Here is a 13,198-nt window from a genome sequence, read left to right as displayed (position 1 = left end):
TATATATATATATATGTATATATATATATATATATATATATATATATATATATGTATATATATATATATATATATATATATATATATATATATATATATATATATATATATATATATATATATATATATATATTATTTTCGAAGCAATTTACGAATAATAAATAATCATTTTTCAAGTCGGCATTAAATAAATCAGATCAATCAATTAAATAAATCAGAACAAACAATAGAATTATCGTATTATGATAATGATGATTGCGTTCAGGGTATCGTTGATCTACATTCTCTTAGTTCAGTGGAAAATGAAACAGACGACAGTTTTAATGATGAATTGAACCCCGAAGAAAACAAAGGTTTTTTACACAAACAATAATTCAAAATAGTTAAATATTTAATTGAATATCAGGTTTTAATTCATTTTTTTAAATTCACGCGTTGAAAATAACCTAGCACTATGGCCATCGATTCTTGAGCAAAAAGAAAAAGAAGAATTAATCAAAAAAGGTCCGTCAATTTTACCTAATGGTTTCCCACGAGATGCTTCTAATAACAGGGCCTTCCCAAATTAAGTTCTTTTCATTGCATTGCCTAATCGAGAAAAAGTTTAAAGAGATTTTTTGATATGGAGCCCATCGTCTAACTCTCTTCTTTGTTTCCCGTGTTCTTTATTTGAATGTGAAAATTTCGGATCAAATGGGGATCAATCTCTTCTATTTCGCTGGAATGGAGGAATAAGAAATGACTGTAGAAAATTGAGTGATCGTATCAAAAGTCATCATAGCAACCCAGTTCATCAAAGTCATTATGTCAATTGGAAGACTGTGCACTCAGCCTTTGTCAATCAGCACGGAATTGACTCAGAGTTCCAAAAGGCACTAGGAAAAAGTAGCCAGATGGCGTGAAATACTTTGTTGTATTTTAGATGCAACTTTATTTTTAGCATCTCAAAACTTATCATTTAGAGGTAAATATTCTAGGCCAGAACTCTAAGTAATTAAGAATAAGTTCTTTATTATTACAGAACTTATATGATATACATTTAACTAACGTAGAAATTATTGTTTTAGGGCAATATTCGTCGATGGAGAAGAACAAGAAAGGGAACTTCTTTAGTTGCCTGGAACTTATTTCTCGTCACAACGAAACATTAAAGAATCATCTTGAAACAGTTGCTCGTCATCAAAATAAAGGAACCAGATTGCAAGCTCACTATCTCTACTGACAATCACAAAACGAATTCATCCGTGACTGCGCTACATTAGTTCAAGAAGCAGTTGTGAAAGAAGTAAAAGATGCCGTATATTTTACAATAATTACCGATGGGACCCCAGATGTATCTCACACCGAACAAATCATGTTTATTCTTCGATTTGTGCGATTCAACTCGGGTAAGATGATTTGGGAAGTTAAAGAACGATTTCTCTGCGTTGAAGATATGGAGAAAAAGAAAGGTGCAGATATTGCTTACTTAATTTTCAATGATTTAGCGAAAGTAAATCTCGATTGACAAAAATTGAGAGGCCAAGGATACGACAATTGTTCTAATATGGCTGGAATCTATAATGGAGCCCAAGCTCATATACTGGAAAAAAATCCGTTTTTTAGTTGCAGCCCAGCAAGATGGAAAATTCTTCTTGAAGAAACTACTTTATCACTTCACAAGCTCTCAGAAACTAGATGGTCAGCCCACATTGCAGCTGATAGAACCACTAATCAACTTGACCTAACTGCGGACATCCCAAATCAAGCGAAATTGTTGGGAAAATATTTTAAATTATTTGAATCAGTATTTCTCCTGACCAATTGGTATAAGACGCTGCAAAATATTAATAGTGTTAGTCAATGTCTCCAATCCGAGTCAATCACCATTGAAGAAGAAGTCATCCTCATTCAGCAACTTATCGATGACCTAGGTCGCATTTGTTCGTGGTGGAATTGTATTTTGACTGAAACAAAGCTAGTGGCTGGAAACCTAGACTTTGATACAGAATTTAAAGTGAAACGCACAAGAAAAGTGAAAATATTCCACGAGGAACCATCAAATACAGCCCACTACCTTGACGATACAGAAAAGAATTTTGAAGTCAATATTTTCAGCGCGGAAATGGACCACATAATTCTACAAATTCAATCAAGGTATAATGTGGTGAAAAAGGTTTCTTCTCAGTTTTCCTTTATCTGGCTTCAGTCTGAAGACCCTTCTTCACAAGATGACAGCTCGCCAACTTGCAAAATTCTATTCAAATGATGTTAAAGAAGATGATTTTGTTGAGGAAATTTGTCACTTTGACCGGTTGAAAGCATCTTCCTTGTTCAATAGAGGCAACTCTCTCAATCTTTTAAATCAAATATATTCCAAAGGCTTACAACCAATTTTCCCGTCGATATGCATACCTTTGCGCATCTTTCACACAATGCCAATATCCGTTGCAGAGGGTGAAAGATCTTTTAGTAAACCTAAGGTTATAAAAAACCACTTCAGAGTCACTATGAGACAAGAGCAACTTTCAAATCTTATGATGCTGTCTATTGAAAATGATCTCGCGAAATCATTGTCATATGATGAAGTAATTTATAATTTTGCCTCGAAAAAAGCTCAAACATTTTATTAAAATATTGTTTATGCTGTGGTTAGTTAGCGAAAAATGAAATAAAGTTAAAGTAGCTATAATGACATAATGTATTTTTTTGCTTCTATGAAGCGAAATCATTAAGGGCGCCAAAAAAGGTTTTGTCCCGGGTGGCTTGAAGGCTCTCGGCGGCCCTGGGTGTACTTCAGTCAATATTGTTATTATTCAGGTAAATAACAACAATATTTACTGAAGCATAAAAAAAAGGATTTAATATTGATTAGAAATAACATCAAAAGTAGTTAAGTCTAGTGGAGAAGGGTAATGATTAAAAACAAAAATGAAGGCGATTGAATGAAGAGATGCTAAGTGAAAGCATATTAAAATCTATTTAAAGTTTTGAAACTTAATTTAAAGCACTTCATTAGAAAAGAAACGAAATGAAAAAAAAAAAGGATAACTAACACCAATACAAATGTGTTGAAGCTTTTTTTTAAATTTATAAGTTTATGTTAGTGCATATTATTGTACGAGTTCTACCAAATAATTAAGTAGCAAAAGAAATTGCTAAAAATGCATTGATCCATATGGCAAATGTAGAGGTGTAGCTATTAAATGTTGTAAAAAATGATTAATGTGATTGTGTATAAAATTGAAATAGCGAATTTTGAATTTGTTTATATGTTAATAAAATTCTTTTTAAAAGATAATGGAGATTTGATCAAGGATGTCGGATGTAATGAAAAGTTTTAAATGTATTTCAAAAAATGTTTCAACTTATATTTGTTTTATATTTTTGCATTATATTTGTTTAAGTGTAATTTTTTTTTGTTTATCATTTTTTTGATCAAAGAAAAAAAACTTAGAATTTGAAGATGTTTAGTTTTTTAAAGTTAATTTTTAGCGTTTTAAGTCTAAGTCATTTAACAATAAAGGAAAAACTTGCGATGTTCTAATTTAGAATGTTCTTTCGATGTATAAAAGAAAATTGCTAATTGAGGCTTTTACTATTTTTGAATTAATAACCTCGGATAAATGGTCTCAACAGATAAATATGCTTCAAGACTTTTTATTCTTAACTTCAAGTGTTAAAGCTTTATAATTTTTACTAGAAATACATTTTAACTAAATCGAAAGTTTGTTTGTTAGCAAAGTGTAACGTGTGTTAATCTTACGCTTTAAAAAAACTGCATCATAATTGAGTATTGTTAAAAACAATTATTAGAATGGCAATTTTTTGTTAAGCCAACAGACTTTATAATTTTCAAATTTTTTGTTTTTTAAGATACCATACTGTATACTAATTAAACTTATGTTTTAAATCATTTATAATTAATCGACTGTATATTTACTGCAAATAATATTTTTTATATTTAGTTTATTACACTTACAACGATGTATTCAGGGATGTAAACGAGAATAAAGTCGACTATGGAGTTATCAACATTGATGTTTTGTTAAACACAGAATATAAAAAAGATTACTCTAATGTAGTTCTTGTACAACTATTAGATGTTTTGTCGCCTATAGTAATAGTTTTTGGTATTGAAACTTATCTTATGTCGTATGCATATCCATCCACCTCTTTACAAAATGATGATGTTTTAAACTGCATAAGAAAATTAAATATAAAAGAAATACTGAAAAATGTCCAAGAGATATATGGAAAAATCCCGATAGTAAGACATGTAGTTTTTTATTATGTGGCATTGTAAATTTTTTCATTAAAAAAAACTTTTAGTGACCTATAAAAACTATGACTGCATTTTGCTTTGTGGAAATCAATCGAGAGTTATTTTTTTAACTCAGTCCTCAGAATTGGAAAAATTATTTTCAATAATCTTTTGACAATCTTCAATTATTTTTGGTCTACACGAAGTTTTTGAAATATCGGTTTTACCATGACAACATTAAAACGAGGTCGGCAAAAAATCACTGACCTCAAACACTTTTAGGTTGGCGGTGAGGTCGACAATTCCAAGTACTGATCCTACTTACGAAATCTGTTTTAGTCAGAGTACAAAATTATGAAACTATTAGTATTGTTGTTGTTGCTGTTGCTATTGTTGATGTTGATGTTGTTGCTGTTTTTATTTTCATTCTTCTTGCTGTTGTTATTTTAGTTATTATTGTTGCTGTTGTTAATGTTGTTTCTGTTGTAATTGTTGCTATTGTTTTTACTGTTATTGTTATTACTGCTGCTGCTGTTGTTGTTGTTGTTGCTGTTAATAATGTTCGTATTTTTTTGCTTTTGTTATTGTTGTTGCTGTTTTTTGAAGTTTCTGCTGCTATTACATTATTATTTTTATAAAAACCAGCTACTAACCACCAAGTAACCAACTTTTAAAACCACCTAGTAACTTTTAAAACTACCTAGTAACTTTTAAAACCACCTAGTAACTTTTAAAGTTTACAAAGTTCGTTGTGTTTTAGAAAGCATTAATAAAATAAATACTATTTAAATAGTTTTTTTTAGATCGACACGGTAGTCCAACTAAGTTTCTTTTTTTTTTTTTAGATTGAAACTGAAGCCCAACAAAATTTTTCAGATATTTGGAACGAAAGTTACATAAAAAATCCTGGAATAGTTTTTTTAACACTAATTAGTGTTTTTATTTTTAAAGATGTTATTCATTTCATTTACAAGATGTACGGACTTCAAAACCACAGAAAAGTTCTCAATAAAACCGAGATTGTTAAAAACACCGATATTTCTTTAAAAAAAGTTTCGAATTGTAGTTTAATTGATGATACCTTTTTGGCTGAAAAAAACGACTTACTTAGAGAATTGTTAATAATCAAAGAGCATATATTTTCGTTAAATGCAATCCATAAAGACGATTGTCTAGTTTGTTTGAAACAAGACTCTCAAAGTTGTTTAAAACCAAAATAAACAAACTATGCTCACCTGTTTAAAAAAGTATAAACACGACAAAAGATCGAATCTGCTTTGTTGTTTTCGTGTTAAATAGTATATAAATTTCCTTTAAAGCTATTATGTGAAAACTTTAACAATCAGTCATTTAAAAAGTTAGTTTATATAAAATATGCACTAACCATTAACACTAAATATATGTATTAATGACATTTTTTCCTGTACAATATATTTTTATGTATTAAAAATTTACTCTTATATAATATAACATCTCAACCCTGACAAACTTTTTGAATTGGTTTTACAAGGTTTTGAAATTTTAAGTCTCAAAACCTTGTCAAAGCATTATAAGAATAAGTATTGTAATATTGAAAATGGCAATTTGTCTTCTTTTTTAATACTGAACAATATGGTAAGCTAACTATAAAAACACTTTTATATTGCCAACTAGAAAAAAAAAAGAATTTAACTAAATACGTTTTTGTTACTAACGTTCATCTCATTAAAAACTAAATTAGGAAAGTCTTATCTAGCAAATATTAGTTATATCATTTATCGTTTTTGCCTAAACATATTACTGAACTTATAAAACTTATATAATTTTAATTTTATATAATTACTTTTAACTAGCTCTCCGGACATGTATAAAACAGGTCATGGAGAATCTGCTCCACACCAACCATTTTTAAATTTTGTTTTAATGTGGTCTCTTTTTTTATTGTCTAATGTTGAAACGATAATTCAACAGTAGACAGACATAAAAAATATAAACTCAGTGTAAACAGTTCTTTTATATTCACCAGTGACACTGATAAAAAAACTCACAATCGAAAGAACTACATAAAATAAGTTGCGTATTAGAATCCAGCTCGTGCACCTTCACATCATTATCAATATCCATTTGCTTTAATGTACACAAAATAGTTGCATTTGTTTTTAAGTTAGCATTAGTTAACAAAAAATATTTATGAATTATAATATCTAAACTTTAACTTGTATAAGTTAAAGTTTTACCCATTATTACTTTTTTAATAATAAAACCTTTTTCAATTAACTGTGATCGTGTCAGTTTTAACAGTTGTACATTTATGAAAGATGTTATTGATGTAAAAAAGAAAAACAGGTATATCTTATTAAATATTTTGTTTACTTTAGTCAAATGAATTATTATATTAGAACTTAATTTGAGCTAAGTAAATACTATTTTAGCTACCTGCAATATATATATTGTAGTATGTATATATATATTGTAATATATATATATATATATATATATATATATATATATATATATATATATATATATATATATATATATATATATATATATATATATATATATATTGTAGTATATATATATATTGTAGTATATATATATATATATTGTAGTATATATATATATATTGTAGTATATATATATATATTGTAGTATATATATATATTGTAGTATATATTGCGCAAATAAGTATTACTTCCACAATAAAACGTTACACTAAAATGTGTCTCACAACGTTTTAAGATAAGTTTATGATAGTGTAAAACTGTTACCGCTACACAGTGATCAGGAATAACTTTAAAATTAATTTTTTTGAAAATATTAATTCAAAATTGCTAAAAGTTCGCTCAATGATGTAAAAAAGGTTGACCATATTTGACTCTATTTTAAAGACAAAAAATCTTTAAATTAGAGTCAAATATGGTCTGGAGGGGGGAAAAGGAATAAATTTAAAAAAAAAAAAAAATGTTGTCAAAACTTAAATTTTGAAGTAATTCATTTTTATAAACCAAAATTCTGTCATTAGTTAACTAAATTAAGTTGATGTAAAGTAGTTTTTTTCAATATATATTATACTTTAATTTAAATATAAAATAATTTTAGTATTAAATTTATTTTATACTAAAGTAAAGTAAAAATTTTTGTATGCATACTTATATCCCATCCACATCTAGTTTCAATCTCGGAATTAAAATCCGTTTAGACACGTGTTTGTTACGATCCAGGCATAAACCAAACTAACACAAAATAGTTTTATCTGGTTATTTATAAAGTTTTTTTCAAAAAGTTATCTGCATTTGTTTATGATTTTTAGAAATCAATTATAATGATGATCCTCATTATTATTCAAGCGTCCTTGTTTCTTTGCTTCTACAGATTGCATGTTTCTCATAATGCCATTCCTCTAATATATAAATGCCTTAAAGCCCACCATTTAGTAATCTGTCGAGAGCTTAAGGTCAACAAGTTTCATACACAAATATATTTTCTTTACTAAAAATCTTACTTGAACTTGCCTAAAAATAAATATTGCACCTATCGTCCCCTTCTCTGACCTAAAAACAAACAGCATTTTACTGATACAGTAGCGTGCAAAAGTTTAGAAACACCAACTTTTTTTCAATTTTTATTGCATAACTTTTCACAAACTTTCATAAATAAGCTGAAATTTGTACCAAATGTGCTTTATATTATTTCAATTTAAAATACAAGCCACAAAAGTTGTAATATTAAATGGTTAATTTTTTTAATTTTTAATTTAAACATTTAATTTTTTTTCAAAAAAGCTTCCATGCAACAGTTTAGAAACAATCGAATTTGATTATTATTTATTTCAAAAATGCTGAAACTTTTACTAAAATCCATAAAATAACAATTTTTTTAACAATAAAATAGTTTTGATAAAACACTTAGTATTTGGTGGCACATCCATTTGCCTTTAAATCAGCATCGCAGCGACGAGGCATTGAATCTACTTATTTAATGAGTAAATCCTGAGGAATATTATACCAAAATTCTTTAATCAATGCAAATTAATGGTCTTTGTTAGTTGTTTTTCTACCAACTAATTGCCGGTCGATGTACTCCCAAAGATGGTTAATAGGATTGAGATCTGGACTCTGTGAAAGCCATTTAAGAGCTTTGATTTTTTGTGATTTAACTTATTCTTTAATAGATCTGGCACAATGCTTTGAATTATTATCTTGTTGTAAGATCCATTTGCAAGTCATTTTATGCTCTGCATGTGGCAGCATAACATTCTTTATGATGTCTAAATAAACTCTCTGGTCCATAAAACCTTCTAAGTGATGAATGGGACCCACATTGTCACGACTAAACATACCCAAACCATAACATTTTCTCCTCCATGATTAACAGTGAGTAACTGATATATTGGATTAATATGTCCCCTACTGGGCCCCAAACATACTTAATTCCGTCCCTACTTTATAGCATAAACTTTGATTTATAAAAAAAAAAGACTTTTGACCAGTCTGACCAACTAAAATGATCTTTTGCAAATTTTATTCTGGTTTTTAAATTTTTTGCAGGTATTTGCGGTTTTTTAACTGGACAATGGCCATAGAGATTATTTTGTCGTAATTGACATTTAGTTGTATTGATGCTACAGTTTGTGCCATGAAACTGATGCATTAAGTTAGACAGCAGACTTGCGAGGATTTTTTTTGGAATACCTTACTGATAATCTATCAGACTCTTCAGTTGTAACTTTAGGTCTTTCAGAACAAGGTTTGCTTTCAAAAGTTTTGCGCAGACAAAATCTTTTCATAGTGCGACTTATTGCTGGTTTAGAAACATTGTAAAGTTCAGAAATCTACCTGTAAGTCATTTTATTTCTCACAGCTTTTATAATTAATTCCTTTATTTCCTTTAAAACTTCCTTAGCTTTTCCAATGCTTTTAAAATATTGCTAAGTCATTGAATTATAAAATTTTGCCAATATTTTGGCAATTCGTCATACTGCAATGTCTTAAAAATATCTCAAAGTAATTAAATTATGAAATTTCACAAAAATTTTGACCTTAAATTTTGCTTTTGTTTACAAAAATTACAGCTCATTTAAGAAAGTTTGTGAAAAGCTATGCTTTTAAAACTGAAAAAAAGTTGATGTTTCTAAACTTTGGCACGCTACTGTACATACACTGCTTCTTATGTTGTTATTTGTTTTTGCAATAGTTCTTTCTAAAACCTTCATCACTTGGTCAAGCCGGTTTATCCCTTGATATAAACCACCCTACATTTACAAATCTTTACTATCCAACTTTTTTTTTTTTTTGATTCAACATCTTTTTTGCAATTGTTCTTTACAACATTGAAAAAGTTTTGCAAGCATGATTTGATTGGCAACCTTTTAAGTATAATAATTAGAACAGCCATGACTTGGTTTTATGCTTCTAATCATTTCGGAATTTATACTTGAACAATTTCATTGCGAAGATCTAACACATAATGAACATCCGCATCCCTGAAGCTTTCAAAACTTACCTCAATACACTGGAAGGATTATCAGCCTTGTCTAACTGAGCCTTTTGAATATCCTCCATTTTCCTTCACTACTTGTTATCTGCTGGTCTCTTAATCTTATTCACCTTCCTTTATCATTTCAATTTCTTCATTTAGCAATTTTTCAAAATGAGCAGTCCAACTTGCTTTTACTTCAACTTCATTTGTAAATATTTTTCCATCTAGACCTTTAATACACTCTTTAACAAAATCTATATTTTTTGTAACTGTTTGCTTCACAACTTTAGATTCTCCATTTATTTTATTCATCTAGAATCTTACCTCATACCTTCTGCTTGTTTGATTGAACGTTGTATACATCTTGTTTTGCCTTGCGTTTTGACTTTCAATGCAAAAACTTGTCCTCTGCATTCACAGACTTTTACAACATTTTTTAAATTAGTTGATTTTTGCTACAATTTTAACCAAGTATTCATTGAACTACCACGATTCTTTGTGTTGCTGATGACTTTATGTTCAGATTTCTTTTTCTTGCTTTAAATTTCTTTTCAAAATGTTTATGCACTTCATCTTCTTTTAATTTCAAATTCTCCACTTATTCACATAGATCTCTCCAGCTTCATGTCTAACAACTTTATATAGCAAATAACTAATTTGTTTTGGTTAAGATATATTCCACTTGTGTTTTAAATCCACCTGATTCATGAGTTACTTCATGTTTATGATTTTTTGTCATCTTTGCTAGTCTCTTGCAGCCAACATAGCTTTTACCAGTGTTGTTAATAAGCCCAACGATAGCAAGGTCAAGGCCATGTGATTGTATATAAATTAACTTGATTGTAAATTAGAGATATTGCTGTTCTGATTATTATAATTTAAAGTTTGGCAATCTTATCATGCTTGCAAAACTTTTTCACTGTTTTAAAAAACAACTGCAAAAATTTTATAACTCCTATTTTAGCTACTAACTGAACGTTAGTTTAAAAAAAAATTTTGATTGGTGCTGCAGAAAGTTTCTTGAAACCGTACTTATTGCTTTTTATACAAGGTAATATTAGTTGCAATGTTTTCTCGGTAAAAATTGCTGCTGAGTAGTCCTTATTGATCTGGGTCGTCAATTGAAGAGGGCATGCAACGTTTATTTAAAGTCTTCAAGTGTTTCAACTAAAATATTGAAATATTACAAATTATATTGAATAATGTGATTTTATTTTTAAATTATTGCAGTTCATCTACCACCTCGACCGTCGCAATCAGCATCAGTTTGTCATTTTCATGCTATGGTTGAAGGTACTTAAGAAACAGACAATTTTAATGTCTATACTTAAGTAGTTTCGTTTTAAATAGCAAGTTGTTGCTCTTATTTTCACCTTTTTTTTTTAAACTTTCTTATTTTTTGAATGAGTTATTGTAAATCCAAAAATCAACTTAATATTGCAACCCGTAATACTTTATTATATATAATTTAGTCTGGTTATATTATTTCTATCAAGTAAAATATGTTTCTTTTGTTATTTTTGTACATTATTATTTTTGAAAATTAGCCTTTAATTCTAAAAAAAATATTAAAAGCATTAAAAATACAAATTTGACGAAGCGAAAAATGTTTTTTTTTAATAATAAATCTGACTCGTCTGGTGGCAAACTTTGTTAAGTTATTTAATCCGTATATATAATTTAAATAATAATATATAATCCTTAAAAATAATTCACCGGACTTATTCTGTACTTCTTACGTAATGCCTCGTTAACTTTACGAACGACTCACCCAGTTTAAACATGAGGGGCAACTGCCTTGAAAATTATTACACTACCACCACCTTAAAGTTTGTGGCTTCGAACTAAATTTTTCTTTCTGTAAACATAAGTTTATAACTCAAAATAAAGAGCTTTACAAAATACTATTTTGTTTTATTAGGCAATTATTTAAATAGAATCATTATACTTAAATAAAAACTAGAAACAATATTGAGCTTATTTAGGTTTAGAATTGTGGGTAGTGGTCTGGCCCCCATAATATGTCATTAAGGCCCCAAAATTTTAAAAAACCTTTTATAAAACCATTTTTACAAAAAAAATCTTAAAATTTCGGAAAGGTCCCACTGAATTGTGGCAAAGAACCGTTTAATTCGCTGTGCTTCCGCAATTGTGGGCATGACGAAGCCTAGTTACTCTGACTTTAATAAACAATCGCCTAAAAATGTTTTTTCCTTTTTCTGTCAAAAAATTCAACGAGAACTTTTTATTGATGTAAAAAAGTTGAATTTTTTTTTAGGTTTTAATTTATTTTAAATTTTCAATAATTTATCTTATAAACAAAAAAACAACTAATCTTAATTATACTTGCATAGAGTTTTTAAATGTAACAGTAATTTTAGTTTTTTATAATTTAATATTTGCAAGACACTATTTACAATAAAAAAAAGTACGTCTCGGCCTAAGCGGCGTAGTAACAAAATAAATGAAAGGGTCATTTCAGAAAAACCTTAGGCCACTTTATTACTAAAATAAGTTAAGCAACAATTTTGCATCATCTGTGGTTAGGTAAAATTTCTCTTAATAAATCAAATAAATTTTTGCTGATGACTCAACTTTAATTTCCTGTCTTGACAAAAAGTCTTTTCTTTTCGATCGCTTTGAACAGTCAGCCGATCTTGAATCTAACTTCACTTCTATAACAGATTTAAGCTTACAGTGGCTTGTAATTTTTAACTCCAACAAAACACAGCTATTTACTACAAACAACTTTTGCAGTACTGTCAATATTCCTATATTAATGAATGACAACCCTCCCACTAAGTTTTCTCCTTTACGTAATCTTGGATTTTCGTTTACTGTTGACCTTTTAAGGAAATCATACGTACAATCGATTGCTAAATTAGCATCTGCTAAGTTTGCTTTGCTTTATCGTGCTCACCTTTTTCTCTCTCCTGATTGCATTCTCTATGTCTACAAATCTTATATTCGCCGTTATCATATTTAGGCAGGTTCTTCTAATGATGCTCTTTCTCTTCTAGACAAGATCCAAAAACGCATTGTAAACGTATTTGGAACCGCTCTATCTACTAAGCTTGAGCTTCTTTCCCATTTTATTAAAGTTGCATATCTTTCTCTTTCCTACAAATACTTTATCATGGTTGCTACTCAAATGAGCTATCATCCCTAATTCCATTAGCTAAAATTCATTTTTGTTTGACTCGTCTAAAAACTTTTATTCGTCTAGTTTTTCACTAAAAATAAATAAATAATATCTTTAAAGTAGAGGGCATAAGGACACAATTTTAATATATAAGAAACTGAAGTGTTGAAGAAATCTTATTTGGAAACGTATTCTATCCATAGGACCTTTGAATTGGTCGGGTTGTTAAAGAATTACTTGTTTGCATAAAATGTAAGAACCAAAAATCTTAATCTTTAGAAACATCTGAACATGAGCTGCATAGATAACACTTTTAAATAATGAAAAATAACTAATTCTATATTTGAAAATAA

General features: G+C 28.6%; 1 protein-coding gene across 1 annotated transcript in view; it reads left to right on the top strand.

Annotated features, from left to right (window-relative positions):
- LOC105845232 (uncharacterized) overlaps positions 1 to 5,622 on the top strand; it is a 50,464-nt gene extending 44,842 nt beyond the window's left edge. The window contains exons 5-6 of the mRNA XM_065787151.1: positions 3,948 to 4,249; positions 5,089 to 5,622. Coding sequence (XP_065643223.1) covers positions 3,948 to 4,249; positions 5,089 to 5,463 — 677 coding nt within the window. The 3' untranslated portion in view covers positions 5,464 to 5,622. The remainder of the gene's footprint in view (positions 1 to 3,947; positions 4,250 to 5,088) is intronic.
- The last annotated feature ends 7,576 nt before the right edge of the window (positions 5,623 to 13,198 follow it).

The sequence above is a fragment of the Hydra vulgaris genome, chromosome 01, assembly GCF_038396675.1.
Source record: "Hydra vulgaris chromosome 01, alternate assembly HydraT2T_AEP".
Taxonomy (NCBI): Eukaryota; Metazoa; Cnidaria; class Hydrozoa; order Anthoathecata; family Hydridae; genus Hydra; species Hydra vulgaris.
This window is presented reverse-complemented; position numbering and strand designations above follow the sequence as displayed.